At 44.9% G+C, this 20,855-nt stretch overlaps 1 protein-coding gene across 1 annotated transcript; it reads right to left on the bottom strand.

Annotated features, from left to right (window-relative positions):
* Positions 1 to 967: 967 nt before the first annotated feature.
* FIGLA (folliculogenesis specific bHLH transcription factor) lies at positions 968 to 13,686 on the bottom strand. The gene is made up of 4 exons (XM_056126552.1): positions 13,483 to 13,686; positions 10,508 to 10,660; positions 8,238 to 8,388; positions 968 to 1,067 (listed from the first exon to the last, which is right to left on the bottom strand). Exons 1-4 carry the CDS (start codon positions 13,684 to 13,686, stop codon positions 1,054 to 1,056), a joined length of 522 nt encoding a protein of 173 aa, XP_055982527.1. The 3' UTR covers positions 968 to 1,053.
* Positions 13,687 to 20,855: the final 7,169 nt, after the last annotated feature.

The following is a 20,855-nucleotide window of genomic DNA, read 5'->3' as shown; positions in this document are numbered from 1 at the left end:
AAAACTATTTCTTAGGTCTGCCTTTCTGTTCTTGTTTTACTTCATTACAATAGCGTGGTGTGTGGACACTTGGCAGTGCTTGAGGGACCAGGTAGGGTCATGGGTCAAACTTCCTACATTGAAACACATGCTCAGCCCTTTAAGACATTTAAAGGGCTCAACATTTCTCTGGCTCAACTTCATTTTAATAGCTTTAGAGAGTCTACAAATCTTGGTAGTAGTGCTACTCTATTTTTGCACCTTTTCAAGATTATCTTAGTTATTTTAAGTCCTTTGCACATCAGTAAAAATTTTATAATCAGTTTGTCAGTTTCTAAAAGTTTTGCTAATATTTTAATATTAGCCACTCTATGAATCAGCTATTATAACATTGAATCTTGAAACCCATGAACGTTGTCTTTTTTCATATTCATGTATTTATCATAAATAATCTTTAAAATCCTTGTACATCTTCTATTAAATTAATGTATAAGGTATTCAATGTTGGTTATGCTACAATAAAGTTTTTTAAGTTTTATCTTCCAAAAAAGTGAAGGCTGGAGGTCCTGAAGGCTATTTAAGGTATAAAATTAAGAATAAAGAATTCAGGCAAAGCAATGACAGGCAACACTATTTAAATGGCAATTGCTAGACTGTGAGTTACCACAGTTTTCTTTTTTCTATTTTTTTATTTTTCAAATTTTACTTTTTTTCAAATTTTATTTTATTAAAGCACCATGATTCACAAAATTAGTCATAGGTGGGTTTTAGACAGACAATATCCCATCACCAATCCCACCACCAGTGTGAAACTTCCCTCCACCAGTATTCCCACTTGCCCTCTCCTCCCCACATTCCAAGCCTGCCTCCTTGACAGGAACTTTCTAATGTTTGGCTGTTAAAGTTTGTGTCTCACTATTTCAGTGTTGTTGACTCTGGTTTGGATATAAAACTGTATCTTTCTTTAACACCACCACGGTACCTGAAACCCCTTGTCCCTTGCCCCCTGTGAGACTCCAAAACTTTCAAGACTGTATTTATTTGCCTCTAGAATGTAGCCTTTGGCTGGTCTTTTCACTTTTCAAAGGCTGAAATAGAGAAGAGAAGTCATTGTAAATGGCTAAAATAAAACAACTTTTTAAATTAATGTCATTAGTAATAAAGGACATTAATTTTAAAGTTCCCAATAGTTTACCCGGAGTAATTCTATCATTTTATTAGATCACATTTGTGGCAAGGATGTGATAAAAATCAGCCTTCTTATAGAGCTTATATAGACAGTGACAGAGATACTACCAGAAATCCTCATTTCACTTGCAGAGCTCAGCTCATGAGCAGGATCAGGAGCACATACCAGGTAAACATCTTGTCCTGACACTAAACAGTGCTCACACACACATGTATGCACACACATACAGTAAGACTGCTTTCATGCTTGGTTCAGTGTCTTGTTTCTATAGAAACTGGTGTTCCAGCAAGAGGAATGTTCCCTTTCCCTCTCCCCCTCTGTTGTCACTGTGATGTGTGTTGTTGTTCTGGGGTCACACACACTTGAGAGAAGAGCCAAGGATCATGCCAAGGGTAATCTCCCTTTCTTATTTCCACAGAACTATTTCTCTTCAAACATCTCAGCTTGACCAAACCTTCCCGTGAATGTTGGCTGGCCCTTTTCCCTCCATCGCTGCAGGAGTGTATACACTGAAGAGGCAGCACCCCTCCTGATTTAGAAGGACCCTGTTTAGCAGATTTCAGGCTCTCACCTTCCCAAAGTTTCAGAGAACCGCCTACATCTGTGTTATCAGAGTCCCAACCCCGAGATCCCCAACATTTAGAAAACAAAATTACAGAACCAAAAGCAGTCATTGGAGAGGCCTACCCTCTGAGCCCCAATGCCCTTAGTCCAAGCCTCTAGAGTTAAATTCCCAACCTGGTGCTTCAATGACGAGCCCACCTAAACTCTGCAAACTAGAGAACATACACCTCATCAAAAAAGAAATCCAAGCATTTAAAACATTCTGCTGACCAAACTCACCAGAATATGCCCCCACAGACCATTTATACTGGCCCAGACAAACCTGATTCAAAGAAAAAAACCTAGAGCCCCACACTACAGGGGTAGAATTTGCTTTGCTGCCAAATGCAGTCGCCACTTGGGGAATACATGGCATGGCAAACAGAAGAAAAATGTTTCCAGATTCTCCCAGTGCCAATAAATCATCCCACCAGCCAGACTACCTCATTTCAGAGCTCAAAATGTGATTAGAAGAAATGCCCCCATGATTAACTTCACAGATTACCACATGTGGACAGAGGGTGGTGGGAACCCACCATCCACACAGGCTTTCTTCTCTCAGGAGGACAGTCTCTTTCTGAGGGAATTAAATGTATATGATGGCAGCATCTCCAGGCCCTGTCACCCTTACATCTGTCTAGCTGTCCCTTTCCAGAGCCCCTCTGATCCCAGCACAATTGGCATCTCCCTCCAACCTGAGCCCCCGACTGGACACCCAGGGCAAAGCTGATGGCAGCTTTGTGGCCTGAATTGCTTATGTACAGAGAGGCTTAGGAGGGAGCCCCTCCAGATTCTTTTTCCTGCCCTCAGAGATCAGAGGGGTAAAAGCCTGGTGCTGGCAGAGATGGACACTTTTAGGACACAGAGCAGGCTGTGAAAGATCAACAACATTCCTGAGAGGCAAAATCCCAAATGAATACATGGGAATCTGCTGATAGCATGGATGGGATGAGCTATTCTGGCTGGAGCAGGTTCATTTAGAGATTGAATGAAAGGGAGAGTGTGCAAATGGAAAAGGCCACAAGCCATGTGAAAGCCACAGCATCTGTCCTTGGGTGGAGAGGGACAGACACCAAGGTCCAGACGAGACTTCTGGAGAATCCGAGTTTCATGGGACAGGGACCTAGTATATGGGGGCTGGGCATTGCTGAGTAGCCATGTGCCTGCCCATCCATCATTTCTTCTCTTTGTCATGGGGGCCAGTGGATGTTTCACATCATGCATGGCTCCAACTTTTGTTCAAATAATGCAGAATCACCACCCTAGACAAAGCAGTCCCCTCTTTGATAAGTGCACCAAATATTTGGAGGCTTTTTTTCCTATTACTGACCAGACTAAGCTTAGCTTCCTTGACCCCTTTATTGATCCATCCTATTATAAAATGGAAGTTTTCATAAGTTAATAAAACTGATTTGCTTGAGCGGGCCCAGTAACGTCTCCATTGGAGACCTTGTTGTTACTGTGTCTGGCATATCGAATACTCTCGGTAGCTTGCCGAGTTCTCCGAGAGGGGCGGAGGAATTGAACTCGGGTCAGCCATGTTGGCTGCGTGCAAGGCAGACGCCCTACCCACTGTGCTATCGCTCCAGCCCGATCATTGCATGACTGAGACTTAAACCTGAAAGCTTAGTGACTTTTCCCACAGTGATTCAATAAATAAATATAAGAAGAAATATAAATAAATAAAATTATGAAAAAAAAGGTGGAGTTCATGCCCAATTTAATCAGCTAATCAGTGGCTGAATAAATAGTAGTACTCCTACATTAAAAAAAAACAATTAACCCTACATATATATTATTATTTTTAATTTAATTTAATTAATTAATTTACTTATAAAACTGATGACAAATGCTTGAGCCACATGCAAATAAAAATCTCAGTTTCAGATCTGTTAGAGAGAAAACCTGATTGAAAGATAGTGACGTAGTACACATTTCTACTATTATGAAATTTTTTTTAAGTTCCTCTTCCCCCTCCTGAACAGTGTCATCCTAATCTTATTAGCTGGAGAACAGTGAGGTTGGGGATCCTGCCCGAGTGAATGTGTAGAGCCCGACAGGATGAGCATACCTGAGGAAGCCCAGAACAGAACGGCAGAGACACAGCAAATAAGAGTGTCCCTGGAAAAGGTGGCCCAGTCAGAGGAGGCAAAGCTTAATCAGGGTTATAAGGGCAGTGGGTAGCCAAAAGCCAAATCAGGCAAGGGGGATGCAGATGGAGGGGCAGCCCATGCTGAGGAAGAGAGATGACCCAGAGACCACACATGAGCTATGGAGGCATGGGAGGCTAAGGGCTTTTAAAACCAAGGGAGAGGTTCCCCTAGTAGGGCATTTTTTGGTCATGGATGTTACTGTGGGCCAACTATATATCCCTCCATACTCCCAAACACATATTTGAAAATCTAATCCCCAGTACCTCAGAAAATAACTGCTTTTAGAGCTAATACCTTTAAAAGGTTCTGAATTAAAACGAGGCCATTAAGCGTAGGTACCCCCAAATCTTGGAATCCTTTAACACAAGAGAAAGTTTGGACACATACTCGGACATCAGGGACACATACACACAGAGAGATGGTCATCTGGAAGCCAAGGAGAGAGGCCGCAGAAGAAACCAAATTTACCAACACTTAGATCTTAGATTTCAACCTCCAGACATGCAAGACATAAATATATATTTAACACAGGCATTGGGAGGGGTGGGAGGGGGGGTATATTGGGGTTCTTGGTGGTGAAAAATGAGTACTGGTAAAAGGAAATGTGTTTGATCATTGTATGACCAAGACTTAAACCTGAAAGCTTAGTAACTTTTCCCATGGTGATTGAATAAATAGATATAAGAAGAAAAAAATAAATAAAATTATGAAGAAAAAAAGTAAGTTGGAGTCCATGCCCAATTCAATCAGCTAATCAGTGGCTGAATAAATAGTAGTACTCCTACATAAATATATATATATATTTAAGCCACTTGGGCTATATATTTATTATAGCAGTTTTAGCAAACTAATATAAGAATTAAAGTCCAGAGCAGATGAGGAAAAAAGCTAATGTAGGCAGTTGATGAAACAGATGTGAAACAGGACACCAGGAGTCAATGAAAAGGGCTGGATTGGGGAGTACAAGGTGATCAAGCTCAGAGCATCTTCTTCCAAAAGGGAAGCGGTCAAAGAATAATGGTGACATGCCAGGCAAAGGGGCTCATTCTAAGCTGCTTTAACTAGCCTTAGTGAGAACAATTTGAATGACAAATCATAAAATCTGATATATAATAATCCATTGAATTAAGTAGAAAACCAGGCATCTACAATATAAAAGTGAACATAGAAATTTGCAAAAAGTCCTACAACAAGCAAATGACTAAACCATATTACATCCATACCATAAACTCACACCCAACAATAAAAAGAAAGAATTCCTACTACAACTTAGATCATCTCAAGAGCATTGCACTGAGTAAAATCAGCTAGTCTCTGAAGGTTGTATGCAATAGTGCTTCCTTAACATTTCAAAATGATAAACTGGATACAGGAATAGGTTTCCAGGGTTAAGAAGAGCAAATGAGTGGGGCAGTGGTTAGGGGTCACGAGGAAAAGAAGAGCTTCACAGTGCTTGAACAGTATTTTGATTGCAGTGGTAGTTCCAGAATCTATACTCACCAAACAACATGGGACTATATACATCGTATCATTGTATCCATATCAATTTTCTGGTCTTGGTATTGCACTAATCACCTAAGACACCAGCATTGGCCTCTAGGAAACACCAGCCTCTAGGAAACAGAATTCAAAATGAAAGGGGAAATTTCAAAACAACAACAGCAGCAAAGCTCTTATATTTGTGGAAGCATTCCCATTAACTTGGGTACCTGGCTCAGGGTTCAGTTCACTCATTCTGAGTAATTCCCTGTCAGCTCAAGGAGAAGCTACAGGAATTCTGTTTTCTAGAGGCTGACTGGCAAGGGAAGGTGACCAAGAATCCCCAAGGGACGAGGCTATGAAAATCTAACCTGACCACGAATAAAAACAAATTCTTCAGAAAATAGTAATCAAGTCAAAAACAGAAGCCAAGGCTAGTCAGTAGGAAGTCTGTAAGAGCGCAAACAAGCAGGAACATCGGTGAGAGCCAAATGAGAAAACCTAAAACACTTGCTACAAACAGAGCTTGGACACCTGCGGTTTATTGTGGCCTGCTCACCAATCAACACACTGTAGGTGGTGAGCCAAACAATGCTGATATCTAACGAACATGGACATGACGGGGACTATGCTAGATACTTCAGTGACATGAAATCATCTGAGCCTCAATTATACAAGGTACAAGGTAGGTATAATTATTCCCTTTACACAGATGGGGAAACTAGGGGTGATAGATTCAGCAGCCACTCAAGATCACACAGCTAGCAGGTGGTACTTAAAAAAAAAATAGGTTCAGGAGAAAGACAGTACAGTTGATAAGCACTTGCCTTGCACAAAACCAACCCGAGGCTGATTTCCAACATGCCATTCGGTCCCCTGACCACCCTCAGGAGTAACCCCTGAACATCACCAGATAGGCCCAAAAACAAAGAATAAAAATAAATAATTTTTTTTAAAAAGTTAAAGCAGGGTTTAAGCCTCAGCACACAGTTTCCAGAGTCTGCACTCAATTGCCAACCAAAAGTGTCTTCCACCACTAACCATCACTGTGATTTGTCTAAGTTTTCTGCAACTTCTCTTTCTTTCCCTTTGAAAATTTAGGACTCCCTCGGGTTAGGAAAAGCTGAATCAAATTGGCCTGAGGCTTGTAGTCTGGAGATGTGACAACATCTCTCTGGGATAAGCTGCCCCATTTCATTCTATCAGCTCTGGTTTGGTAAAAGTGAAACTTTAAGAGCACTTTTGCACTTATAAGAAACCCAGGACCAACAGTATCAGACAGTGGGGACTGTCCCTAGCCTCTTTGATCGTCACTAACATACTGGAAAAAAAAAAAAAAACACAACCCTGATGACAACTCTCTGCTGTTTTCTTTTTCCTTTTGTTTAACATATGAAAATTTTTTATTATAAAGAGCCACGATTTTCAAAGTTACTGATAGTTGCATTTTAGGCATACAATAATTTAATATGAATCCCTCCATCAGTGTCAACTTCCCTCCACTAGTGTTTACAGATTCCCTCCCCATCCCAACCCCCACTTTAACCCCCCCAACCTTCCCCCCTCAACTTGACAGACTCATTACAAAGTTCCAGTGGTTGCCACTTAGATCTCATGTTTTCAGTCCTACTGAATCTGTGTTTTGGGTATATGGCTATACCCCTCACTCATATCACAGGTATAACTGAAGCCCTGATGCCTGTCTCTGTCATTTCCTGTAGATGTGATTGCATGTTCCTCAATTGCTCAGGCGCATTGTTCTCCTTTATAAATGATTGATTCTCTTAAAAACTACAAGAATATGTACAAGTTGTACATTACTCTGGCATAAAACCAGACCTCCCCCATGGCCCCTCTTTGAAGATATTCTCCAGCCCAGGCTGGTGAACATCCTTTCCAATCTGTTTCATTGCCAACTAAGTCTCTATTTTCTACTCAGTTTGTCTCTTTGTTTTTGACAGATTTCAGGGTCCCACAATGTTCTTCACAAAGACTATGCAACTTACTTGATAAGGTACATTTGGTTGCAAATTTCTATAAGCCTTTCTGTGTTGCAATAGCCAATTCAACCATGCCATATATGGAGCGAGGAGTCTCGTCTGTGTAATAGTGAGACCCACCACAAAAGCAAAGGTAGGTCCACTTTCTACTTGGAGAAGCAGGCTTATAATCAAGTATTACCATCTACTTGGATAGCATTCTACTTTGGCAAAGTAATAAGAGCTGTTACAATAAATTCATTTATTATTACTTAGAAAATACTGTAGTGCAACCAGGTCAACTCAAACACAAATGTGTACAAGTGTGAGCAAGCATGAGCATGTGACTATGTGCATCTGTCTATGTATGTGACTATATGTGAGCATGTGTGCCTGTAGATGGTATCACCATGCACGTGTGTGTGCATATGTGAGCAAGCGAACACGTGTGTCTTTAGATAGTACACAATGCAATTTTAGTGTAACCAGAAACTTTCTATTTCTGGAGAGTTCAGAATCCCAGAAAGCCTTCTGATGTATTAGGCTCATCCCAAAAAAAAAGTCAGATTAGGTCTATTCTGGGTGCTTCTGGAGGACTTGCCGTCCCGTTGGAGGTGCTTGCCAGTTCAGATGGGAACATAACAGAAGATGCCAACATCAGCAACTCCATCTTCCTCCCAGGTGCTTTCACAAATGATCCCCTTTCAATCACGTGGAAAATGACAAAAGCCTCAGGCTTATGTGGACTTGGACATTTATATGTCTCTTATGGAGACACACTTAACCAAACTCCTGGAAGGAGACACACTCCAGCCACAGATATCACAGTCGGGCAACAAGTGCACAGCAACTCACCACTGCCACAGTCGGCCCAGGGCCCTTCCTCATTCTTCAGGCCCATGACACAGCCAGCAGATTGGTCGATGTTTCTTGAGAGCTCTCCAGTCAAGGATGTAAGTGATTCAGAAGCATTCTTTCTGTATTTCTGGAGATCTGCATCTTGTTTCTAGAAACCATATGTGGTTATTGTCAAACAGTATAGCATAACCATCAGATTTTGAAAGTTTAATTGAATAAATTTCAATTTTTTTACCATTCTCGTTTAAAAGATAAAGAGCAATGCTCAAGTTATTGTGGAGAGAAAACCATTGCTTAGTAGAGTGTATTCAGTTCTTTTATAACCGTAAGATGTTGTGACACTGGCAACTACATTAAAAATATTATAGCATGGAGTAGACCCTGTAATTTAGAATCAACACAGTATTTAAAAAGGCACTTCTGTTAAACAATGAACATGCAAGGACAGCTAAGACAGTCCCCTGCACATGTGCAAACATTCTGACCATGCCACAACCAACCACTCAATGGGGCCAACAGGACAGTCCATTCAGACTCCAGCAGAACGTGTCCTCTTGGCAGTCACTTACTCAACTAGCAAAGGGAAAAAAACTTGTTTTGCTCTGTTTGTTTTTGGGCCCCATCGGGTGTTTCTTAGGATTTGCTCCTGACGGTGCTCAGGGCACCACATGTGGTACCAGGGATCAACTAGTGTCATCTATATGCAAGGAAAGCACCTTAATCCCTGTATATCCCTCCAGCCCTCAAAGGGAAACACTTTTAAGTGTCATGATTCACATGATTATTTCCACCCGATATTTCCAGAATAATCTCTAATTTCTTTTCCTTCCTCCCTAAACATGATCACGTTGCTACGTAGAAAAGAAAGATGGATCTAGCATCTTTTCTTGTTCCACATTTAGTCTTTCTATCCAGTGTGAGTTCCAGTTTGACGTTTTCCATGTCTCTCCCCCTTGGACTCCAGCTCTAACAATGCTTTCCCAGTCACTCTCCAACTTTCAGCCCTCTTAGTCCATCTCAGTCCGTCTCCCCAGTGCCTTGTCCACAAGCAGGTAAGTCCTGCTGCTTCTCCCACAGCTTCCCACTCTCAGGTTACAAGACCCTTCCCTCCGTTAGACCTACGTTAAGACCCTATCTTGCTTTTCTACCCTCCTGCTGCTGCTGCTTCCTCCCTTCTATCAGTGTAGCTTATGGGTTCATTGCCAAGGCTATTTCTCTTTTCACATCTTACCTCCTCTGACAACTAGCCCTTTAGTTTGCCTCTCCAGGAAGTCAAGGTATAAAACCAGTCTCCGTTTTTTCCACGGTCTAGTGGACTCTTCTGAGTATGCACCTAATTATACCGATGACTTCTGGTAAGCATGGTCCCACTGAATGACCATCAGATCCCAGAAGAACAGTACACCAGCAGGGCTATCCCTCAGGGAAATAGTATCTGATATATGTTCTGGGAAACCACCACGAGAGACTGGGTTGATGAAAGTGCCCTCGCAGGCACTGGCTACTAAGTTTCTAATCAAAATTCAGCAGAAAGGAGCCAGGCTTCCTATAGAGTGACAGCTAGGTAAATCCTCCTTTACCTTAATATCATGATAGGCTCTTTAAGTGACATTATATAAAATACAATTTTACCACAGGCTAATTGATATATACAAGGGTGAAGTTCCTACAGCTTATTTCTGCTCCCATGGCCAGATTTTGAGATAAGAATGAAAATACTAGTATTAAGCAATACTTGTGTTCATTCATTTTCCAACCCACTTATTCCAGTTCAAGAGCTGTGTTGGTGAAAACAAATCATGGACAAGAGGCCCTTCCTTCACAAATCAAACACATCTTCATCCAGTCCAACTGGGACAACTAGACATGTCCATTGATATAACAAACAAAAGTTTAGGATATAAGAGAAAGCTGGAGTATATGAAAAAACTCCACACAGATACAGGGAGAATAAGCAAACACCACAGAGACGGTGGCCTCAGACATAAATTGACATTTTTGGGTTTTTTCTCATCATCCCTATAAACAAAATGACACTGAACTCAATGATGCTTCTCAAGAACCTGCTGAATACAGGTGATCAGGAATTTGACTCCAAAGCTCAGACAAGTCCAGGTTCTAGTCCCTGTCCTTTCTTATCTGTGAATCCCATATTTGTATTCTTTTCTATAAAATCAGAATATATATGCGCATATATATATTATCTGGCACACAGAAACAACTCAACAAATGGTCGATATAGTTGTTCTAATTTCTTAAATCTTTACCTCAGAATCTTTGGCTCCTCCCAAAACTTCACTGAGAACTTGAATGTACTCAGTGGCACCTTTAAGGATATCAACTTTGCTAGGCTTCCTGCTTTGGGGAAGAAAAGGCACAAGTGCCTTCAGTTTGGCAAAACCTCTGTTAAGGTTTTTTATCTGGAAAACAAAAAAGCACAGTGACACAAAGAGAATGTAATTTGCACAAATATCCCGCCCAAACCACGGATGGGGATGGTGGAGACGCATTTCCACAGCTCTTGATCTGGGAGGCAATTCTGAGCAGGCACAAGAGTCTTGGCCCACCCGCAGTGCTACTCCTGGCTAGAAGAGATGTGTGTTTTCACATGGGCTCCTCCGTTCCCTTGAGAGCATGCCCACTTCAGTGCAACACAGACGCAGCAGGGGTCATGACCAAAAGCTGAGTCAGTACATCAGGATTTAAATCCCAGCCCCAGCATTTAGGAAAGTCCTGTTTATCTGCAAGGTGGAGAAAACGCACATTGTAACTTGTGGTGATTAAGGGCCATAATTACACAATACCTCTTCCTGACCTGGCACATAGGAAGTCCTCGGTGAATGGTAATGATAATGAATTAGTGTACCAACACTTGTATTAAAGCACTGTATGTAACTCTTGAACCTTGTTTCCCAGCTGAGTTGATGACACAGAATCAAGTGTGAGAGTCCAGAGAGTCAGCATGTTGGCGAAACTTGAATTGTAGAATGAGGGGTTTTTTTTTTAACTCACCAGGGGTCTAATCCCTCATCTTTAAAACTTGGAACTCTGGATGATCACCCCACAGGAACACAGGTCCTGCAAGAATGACTCCTACAACACCATAAAGCCACTTGACTTAGGAGAACCCCTCCCATTTCAGATCACGGTGGATAAACATAGTCCTATCACGGCAGAATACAATAAAATGGAAATGTAGGTACCACTGTTTAATGTATAAACTGGTAATATTTTTGTTTTGTTAATAACACCCAACACTGAGAATAATGTGAGGGAAAGGAAAAGCAATTGGGGGATTTATACCACGTCTTGAACCCCAATAATTCCATTTCCAGTCTCCACTCTAAATTACTAGGTGATCCTAGGATCAAACCCATCCATGTGGTACATGCTTCCACTGTTGCGCCACATTCCCAGGCCCGAGACATGCATATAGATTTATATGCCACCAACTAGCTAGCACATAGTGTAATGTAAGTAACTTCTTCAGGATACTGAAGAAGTTATTTAGATGGCAGATGATGTAGTTAAAACCATTTTTAGGTAATGCATAAGACTATGTTTAGAAATTACATTAAAAAAATAAAAAGATATGTACTAAGTAACTGCTATTTTGCCAAATTACATACACATACAGCTTGAGAAAAAAAAGATTGGGGGAAATTTTTACAAGAATGATAGTTCATGTTAGTTGTTTCTGTGTTATGAGTGTTTTATATTTTCCAGTCATATAAATAGTATCACGATATTTATAAATTATTTCTAAATGTAAAATTTAAAATAATTTCTAATTATAAAAAGTATTTTATAATTTTTAGTTTTTAAATAGTGGATAAAGTTGGAACCTATTCTCTGGTAAAAACCAATTCCTTTCTGGTGAGAAGACCCACTTAAAAAAGCAAAACAAGGGGCCGAGGGATAGTACAGCAGGTAATTTGCACCACCTTGCACTGTGCCCACCTGGGTTTGATCCCCAGCATCTCAGATGAACTCCCCCACTCCCCAGGGAATAATCTCTGAGTTCAGAGCCAGGAGTAATCCCTGACACCACACCGGAGCGTCACAAAAAATCAAACACCCTAGGAATCTAACTTGAATCCCTGCACCATATGCCCCCCAAGAGCCCTCCTTGAGGCCGGCAAGCTGCCCTGTGTCCAAACGTTAGTAACCCCAGGTCCCGCGAGATCTGCTTCTTCCACTACCACCACACACACACATTAAAAGCAAAATACAGAACCAGACCCTTGTTTGAGGACCGCATCTTCTCAATAGAGAAATTTCATACACCAGGCTTCTCTTCTGTCACCATACATCCCACTTTCCCATAAGTCTTCTAGTATAACGCTTTCATCTCATCCCCTTTCCCCAAAGCAGAACCTTCCTCCCCCCGCAGCCGTCTCGGAACCCAGTTTAGTCCGCAGTACCAGCAGCGGCCAGCAGGTGCCGCTCAGACTCCAGCGCGGCAGCCAGCTCGCCAGTCTCCGCTCCACACGGTGGCCCGGCAATCCCGGTGCGCCCCGGCCCCGCAAAGCAAAGAGCTTTTCCTTCCCTAAAACATATAGGAGCGGGGCCGTTGAGTTTGCTAACGGACTGGAGCGCGCGGCGTGTTTTGCACGCAGAAGGCGCCTTGGCACCGCTTCTAGTCCCGGGACACCGCCAGGAGAAAAAAAAAAAAAAGCACGGCCAGGTGTGGCCCCCAAAACAAGCTTTTTTTTTTTTTTTTAATAGGAAAGAGTCCCTTGCCTTCGTCTCCATCTTCTCACCCCACTAGCGCTCCCAGCCAGAGAAGCAGAGCGGAGGGAAAACGGTTGGCGGTTGGGTGCCCTTCTCTGGAAGACCTGAGGACTACCCACGGCGCGCCCGGTGTGAATTCAGGGGCGCAGACAGTGGCAGAGCCCAGGCGGAGAGTCACGACGCTGCGGCCACTCTCCAAACCTGGAACACGAGGGCGCCCCGGGGCCCCAGAGTGGGCGAGGACTGTGCGCCCAGGAGTCCCTAAATTGGGCAAGGACTGAGCGCCCCGGGCCCCCAGAATGAGCGGTGACTGCGCGCCCCCGGGCCCCAGAGGGGCGAGGACTGCGCGCCCCGGGCTCCCAGGCCAGGCGTCGGCGCTGTGGGGGCAGACGGGGAGAGGCCGCGGGGAGGCTGTCGGGCGGCCCGGGTGCGGGGTCCCCGGCGGCTGAGCCCAGCCTGGGGTGTGTGAGCCGAGCTCGCCGGGGCCCGGCGCGGGGCAGGCGCTCACCCGCTCGCGCTCCTTGGCGTTGGCCACGCGCCGCCGCTCCAGCACCAACTGGAGGTCCTCGGTGGACGAGTAGCCGCCCGACGCCAGCCGCTTGAGGCGGCAGATGGCGGCCAGCTGCGGCAGCGGCCCGAATTGCTCCCGCAGCACGTCCTCCAGCACTTCGGCCCTCGGGGCGCCCAGGAAGGTGGGCTCCGAGTCGTCCATGGCGGCGCGGGGCGCGGGCGGCGCGGCCTTTCACGGCGCGCACCTGCGGCGCACGGGCCGGGGGCGGGGCGCGGGCGCTCCTGCTCGCGCGGGACCTCGGCCGGGCGCGGCCTCTGCGGTCGCCCCGGCAGCCACGTCGGGGAGAGGCGCTGTGAGCATCCCCACGGCCCGGGCTCGAGCACCCACGTGCTGGTTACCCCCGTTCCAGGCGGGGTCTGGGATTCGCCAGGGACTGGGAAGGGGGCGGGAAGCTGGTCTGGTCCGCTTCGCGTTTGCGAGTACACCTGTGTACGCGCAAACATTTACGCTGAAAGCTTGGAGGTACCCGAAACGTTTTTGAAAGTTGATTTTGAAATAAAAGTTGCAAAATAAAGGTGCAAGAGTCGAAGCGAAGAGACCCAGTAATTCTGAATTTGCTTCCCTTTTTTTCAGGTTGGCACCGTTATCTCGCTGCAGATTATCTTTTTATTATTTTTCTGTACTGTTTGAGTTTTTTTTCCTATAACAGTTCCTCAGTTTTGCCCTTTTTTTTTTCATATTTGGTTTCCATGAGTAGGGCTGGAGAAATAGTACAGCTATAGGGAATTTACCTTGTTCACTTGCCTACCTGGGTTCAATTCCTGGCACCCTGTATGGTCCCTGAGCCCAGTCAGAGGTAAGCCCTGAGCACAGCTAAGCAAAAAGTATTTCCATTTCCATTCTTTGGTAGGTATGTCCCTCAGGCTGGTCCTGTCCGAGATTGTCCTTCATGGCCGATCTAGTGCTTTCTTGGCAGGACCTCTGCAAGGAACTTTCTCAGCACCCCCACCCGGAGATGCTACCTAGGATCTTGTACCACCATGAGAGGTTGATCTACCAAAGTAGGTTGATCTACCAAAGTATCTGCTAGGTTTTTTCACTGAAAATTGAGAAATATTTCCCTGTGATTGTTTCGGGGGGTGTTTGATTTTAGATTTTGATGGGTTTTTTTTATTTTTGGCTTTTTGGGTAACACCTGGCGATGCACAAGGGTTATTCCTGTCTCTGCACTCAGGAATTACCCCTGGCGGTGCTCCGGGGACCATATGGGATGCTGGGAATTGAACCCAGGTCAGCCCGGCCGCGTGCAAGGCAAACGCTCTACCCGCTGTGCTATTGCTCCAGCCCCTGATTTTGGATTTTGAACCACACACAGCTGTGCTCGGAGTTTCCTCCTGGCTCTGCACTGAGCGACAACTCCTGGTGGGACACGGGGCAGCAGACATACGTGGTGTTCGGGATCCAACCCAGGTCAGCTGCATTCAAGGCAAGCACTCCACCCATTGTACTATCTTTCAGGCCCCTCCTTGTGATTGTTAAATATTCTGTGAGGATCTAATCCATAGAGCTAGAATCCTACCTGAATTAATTCTCACTCTGATTGCAGCCAAATGTTTGGCCTTCTTCAGTGAGGAAGTGTGACTCCTTCTTCGTTCTTCCCAGCTCATTTTCTATTTGGGCAACATGGACTCATTACTTACCAATTTATTCCATAAGATAGGCTTCATTCATATCATTTATTGCAATGTGCATATTGCCTCAGATTTGTTCTCTGGTAGCCCCTTCAAACTGACTCCTCTGTCCTCTTGACATGAGCCATCCTTCTTTCAGAACTTTCTTAGTTGCATTCCAAAATTATGTGGCTCAGTAGCAGCATGCATGCCTGCATGGGTGAGACTTTGGGGTCAATCTCAGGCATTAGGGGAAGAGGAGAGACATGAAATCACAAGCTCCAGGCTCATCTTGATTTTCTCCAGTCCTGAAATCAGTCTGTTTTTTTTTTTTAATTTTTAGTGAAACACCATGGGGTACAGTTGTAGACTTACAAGTTTTTGTGCTTGGGCTTCAGTTATACAATGATCAAATGAATAATCAAGTATCTGGGTCTTGGTTTCCACATTCCATGTTCTACAAAAACAGACTGATTCCTGATCATTGTATAACTGGAATCAGTCTGTTTTTTTAGAACATGGAATGTGGAAACCAAGACCCAGATACTTAATTATTCATTTCTTTGGGGATGGCTTTGCTGTTGGGATGTTCCATGTTTGCAGATCGAAAATATGTGTGTACACACACAAGCACATATACACATATTCACTATATATATGTGTATATAATCTATAGATCTTGAAAACTCACCAGTGTCTCCAACTTCAACCCAACACCTATACTTGTCTCTTGTTTTCCTCTTTTCTTTGTTGTGAATCACTTCTCCAAGAGCAAGAAGCTTCATGCCCATTTTCCTCAGTAGTTATGTGTTCAGTTTCCACATAAAATCAGTTTTCTGGACCAGGGATGTGGCTTAAATGCCTAGCACATGGCTAGTATATGTGAGGATCTGGGTCTGATCCCTGGTTTGATCCCTCACAGTGGTGCCCCCTGAGTACCACTCAAGTGTGGCTGTGGTGTAGAAAAATTATAATTAACTATCTAATCAGCCTCCTCCCTTTTTAATTTTTATTTGTTAGGTTAGGGTTGGAGGCCACACCTGGTGGTCTTGGGGGCTTATTTCTGCTTCTGTGCTCAAGGATCACTCTTTCAATCTCCCCCTTGGCCCCATCTCCTCCTCAAGTGCCATTACCATACTGACTCCAAAAGAAAGGCAAGAGGAAAAGAAGAGTACCATCAAATACCTAAGGAAATTAAATACCTAAGGAGTACCATCAAATACCTGGGAGTAGGGAACTATGGTCTGTGCATTATTTTCTAGATTTCGGTCATTTTTCAGATTAAGCATGAATTACTTCTACCATTAAAATATTTATTTAATAAAGAAAATGAGTTTGTTTGATCTAAGTCCATTTGGTATACTCTGCTGCCAGCAGATAGAATACAATCAAAAGCAAGTGTGTGGAATGCAACTTAAAATGGGAATAATTTAACCATTTACTTAAGTTTCTTGGAGATCATCAAAAGTGCCTTTTCTTCCTTTTTTCTTTTTTGTTTTTCTTTCTTTTTTTTTTTTTTTTTGGTGTTGGTGCCTGGAATTGAACCCAAGGCTTCACACCCCCCAGCCCAAAGAACATTACTGATCTTATTATATTTCTGTTTTGTTATGTTTGGAGGTCTCATCCAGCAATGTTCTGGAGATCATGAGGTTCCAAGATTAATTCCAGGCCAAAGCATACCTATGGCCCATTGCATGCATTCTCCTGCCCTTTATTGTTATAGTCTATTGCCAAACCTTTGAATGGACAAGTTGGTTCACAACAGTAGCCCAACATAAGAACCTCGGGCTTTATTCCTTCATAGTTTCTCCTTTCTCTTAACCAACCTGAGCTTCCTGGCCTCTTATGTGTATATTCCTATACTGAAAAATTCAGAGGGAGAGCCAAAGCAGTGTTTTTCCAGCTTTTTACACCTGCAAGCCAGCACCTGTGTGTAAACCATCCATGGAGCAACAGGGTCCACTGCAGTAGACCAGTGGTTGCCAGTCTTTCAACACCTGCAGACCAGCTGTTGAAAACCACTGAGCTGAAGCATTACACCTGGCAATGATTATGCCACTACCGCCCGCTAATAATACAAGGGCCTAGTGAAGAAAAGTGCTTACTTCTCACTCTTCTAATAGTGTAGAAAGTGGGAATCAGCAGTGAATATCTCTTCCTGACAGTCCCTCCTTCCCAATTGTTCCTCCTTTGTCATTGCTCCCAGGTCTCACAACTCCCGGGGCTATCCTGTAAGAGGTCTCCACCATCCCTGGTGCTTGGTAAGGATCAACCTCACAGTAGCCAAGGCTTCTGACTGTGCACACCCATCAAGGTTGAAAGGCAGGCTTAGGATCTCTCCTTGGTGTCCCAAGCAGATGCCCAGAGGTGAATTCTGGGATTGAGGTGCCTTCACCATCACTGGGCAATGAAACTTTGGGTTCAGGACTATACTGCCAGGTAGCAGAGCAGGGCAGCTCGTGGCCAGCTCGTGGCTCAGAGATGCCCTCTCACTCTCCTTACTTCAGTCAAGACATGAAAGAGCTACTAAACATGGCTTGAGTAAGGAAAGGCAAGGAATGGCTTGCCTTGATTCGTAAAGGAATCAAAAATTTGAAGAGACAAGTCTATCTTGCCTGGGATTTTCATAAATTCCAATCAACCAGTAAAAGGTAAAAGGTAAAGGCCCTCCCGTGATCATCGATTTGCTCGAGCGGGCCCAGTAACGTCTCCATTGGAGACTTTGTTGTTACTGTGTCTGACATATCTAATACGTCACAGGGAGCTTGCCAGGCTCTGCCGTGTGGGCGAGATACTCTCGGTAGCTTGCCGGGCTCTCCGAGAGGGGCGGAGGAATCGAACTCGGGTCGGCCATGTTGGCTGCGTGCAAGGCAAACGCCCTACCGCTGTGCTATCGCTCCAGCCCTAAACTTCGTATTATTACTCACATTTTCATAAACCCATTTTATTCTATATGATTGCTTCCAAGGTGGTTCGGCCATCCCCAGAGGGAGTCAGGGCTTACTCTTGGCTCTGTGTGAGGGATTGCTCCGGGTGCCTGAACCCAGGTCATCCATGTACAAGGCAAGAGCTTTACCGGTTATGCTGTCTTTTTGCTTTAGCTCTCCTGAGAATTAGATCACTCCAATTGTATAACTGAGAGTGTCAATGCCAGAGTGTGACTTAGCCAAGGCCATATTGGTCAGTGGAGAGCCACACCTAAAATTCAGGTTAGCTTAGTCCGCCACAGTTCTCTTTAGTCTGTGTGACCAGGGCTGCAGAGTCCAGACCCCCAACCCCAGATCCTCTGAGCCTCACATTAACTCCCCCCCCCCTTTTTTTTTTTTTTTGCTTTTTGGGTCATACCCAGCAACACTCTGCATTCAGTAGCACTATGTGGGATGCTGAGGATAGAACCCTGGTCAGCCATGTGAAAGGCAAATGCCCTACCTGCTGTACTATTGCTCCAGCCCCACATTAACTTCCCTCCTTCAAGTCCAGTGAGCTGGGGTTAATCGGAGGCCAAACCACAGCAGGGTTACCAGGGGTGAGAAGTGCTTCTCCTCTCAAAGAACAGAGAAGAGAAACTGTGACCTTGTTCCCTGGAAATGACTGTAGAAGGCCAAGGTCCTCACATCCTTCTTGCCTGTGCTGCTGCTTTTGCAGCTGTCAGAGCCGGAAGCTCCACTAACATGAAGGAACCACGAAAGCTCCAAGTCTTGTGGACGAGGCCTCCCAGACTCTCCCGAGTCTCCTCAGGTTGAGGGGTGAAGGCTCAAGTGAGCAAGTCATAATCTCCAGCCTATTCTTACCATCTGAAAAACAGAGACTACAATGGAACATTCCTCATTGCCTGGAACAGTCAAATAGGGTATTGACAATCCAGCTACTGCTTATTGGGCCAGTTCTGTGACGCCCGGCTCTGTGAGACCCGGCTCTGTGAGCCCCATCCTATGTGCTAACTTTTCTCATCCATATTTCAGCCTCTAGAAGGAGAAGCCTAAAATATTTGATAAATGAAAGTTCAAAAACATCCTTTGGGGGTTGAAGAGATAGTACAAGGGCTGCAAGTGGCAGACCCCAAGTTTAATCCCTGCAGCACATATCCCCTCCCCCAAAAAATAGGTTTTCACAACTAGAAAGGGGCAAAGGTGGGCTGTGAGCCAGTCTGGTCACAGGATTGAGGTGTCCAATCCTGGGCCCCTTATGTGAGTTGCCTCACATAACTCCCTGCTACTGCATGTGAGGGCTCCAATAGCTAAGCTGGTTCAAGAACCAGACATGGCAGAAATAGTTGTTAACAAATCCCAAGGAACCCAAGTGGAGGCCTGTTTTGAGCCACACTGAACTGAAGTTGCATTCAGGGTAAGGGTAAACTGAGGCATGAGATGCTATTTTGTGACTTCAGAGTGGAAATGTCAGAAAACGCTCGAGGTCAGCTTGAGAGGGTGAGGTATGGGAGCTATGCAGCTGGGATGAGGTATGCTGATGAGTTCATTTTTCCTTTTTTTTTCTGAGGGGCCCTCCCTTTGATCGTCGATTTGCTCGAGCGGGCCCAGTAACGTCTCCATTGGAGACTTTGTTGTTACTGTGTCTGGCATATCGAATACTCTCGGTAGCTTGCCGGGCTCTCCGAGAGGGGCGGAGGAATCGAACTCAGGTCGGCCATGTTGGCCGCTTGTAAGGCGAACGCCCTACCCGCTGTCTCCAGCTTGGGCTGGAGTGATAGTACAGCGGTAGGGCGTTTGCCTTGCATGCAGCCAACATGGCCGACCCGAGTTCGGTTCCTCCGCCCCTCTCGGAGAGCCCGGCAAGCTACTGAGAGTATCTCGCCCGCATGGCAGAGCCTGGCAAGCTCCCCGTGACATATTCGATATGCCAGACACAGTAACAACAAAGTCTCCAATGGAGACGTTACTGGGCCCGCTCGAGCAAATCGATGATCAACGGGAGGGCCTTTACTTTTACTTTTACTTCTGAGGGGGGCCTGGGATCATACTTGGCTGTGCTCAGGACTTGCTCCTAGCTCTGTGCTCAGGAATCACTCCCTCCTCTGTTCTGGGGAACATATGTGGTGCTGGGGATTGAATCCACTCCTGCTGCATGCAAGGCAAGTGCCCTACCCACTGCACTATCTCCCCAGTTCAAGGTTAGTTCAAAGAAGGGCAGGATTGCAGCAAAACTGGTTTGGGGGAATATTTTAGAGAGAGGTGGGAGAGACTGCTTTAGGGTCCACAGTTCTGCAGGAAGAACCAAGAATAGTCTCTCTCCTGAGACCCCTCATGCTAGTCCTTCTGCTGTGCCAGCTCACACAAGCAGTCTGACCTCCTCCCTCTTCCAAGGTTCTCCCTGCGCTCAGCAGCTTCCATGGTAGTGGGTCCCGAGGCTGCTTGGAGCTGAGCCACGGGGGTTTGTTGGTAACCAGGGAAATGCAACTTAACACCTTTGCTTACCTATGAGAGTGCTACAGCAGGAACTTACCCAGGCAGCAAGTGGGGGGTATTCTGGAGCTTGATGGGCTGGGGCACTGCTGGGAGCAGCCCCTCAGTGTTGCCAACTATGAATATGTACCCTTTCCTCTAAACTGCTGACTTCTGCCCAGACAGTCACGGTCACGGTCCTCCCGTTGTTCATCAATTTGCTCGAGCGGGCCCAGTAACGTCTCCATCATGAGACTTGTTGTTACTGTGTTTGGCATATCGAATACATCATGGGTACCTT

The sequence above is a fragment of the Sorex fumeus genome, unplaced genomic scaffold (genome assembly GCF_029834395.1).
Source record: "Sorex fumeus unplaced genomic scaffold, SorFum_2.1 ptg000006l, whole genome shotgun sequence".
NCBI lineage: Eukaryota > Metazoa > Chordata > Mammalia > Eulipotyphla > Soricidae > Sorex > Sorex fumeus.
Note: the sequence above shows the minus strand (reverse complement) of the source record. Positions and strands in the feature narration are given on the sequence as shown.

Coding starts and splice junctions, on each gene's coding strand:
- FIGLA (XM_056126552.1), bottom strand. CDS start 13,686: ATGGACGACTCGGAGCCCACCTTCCTGGGCGCCCCGAGGGCCGAAGTG. Junction 10,661..13,482: donor ACGCCAAGGAGCGCGAGCGG/GTGAGCGCCTGC, acceptor TTTGTTTTCCAG/ATAAAAAACCTTAACAGAGG. Junction 8,389..10,507: donor GAGGAGCCAAAGATTCTGAG/GTAAAGATTTAA, acceptor TATGGTTTCTAG/AAACAAGATGCAGATCTCCA.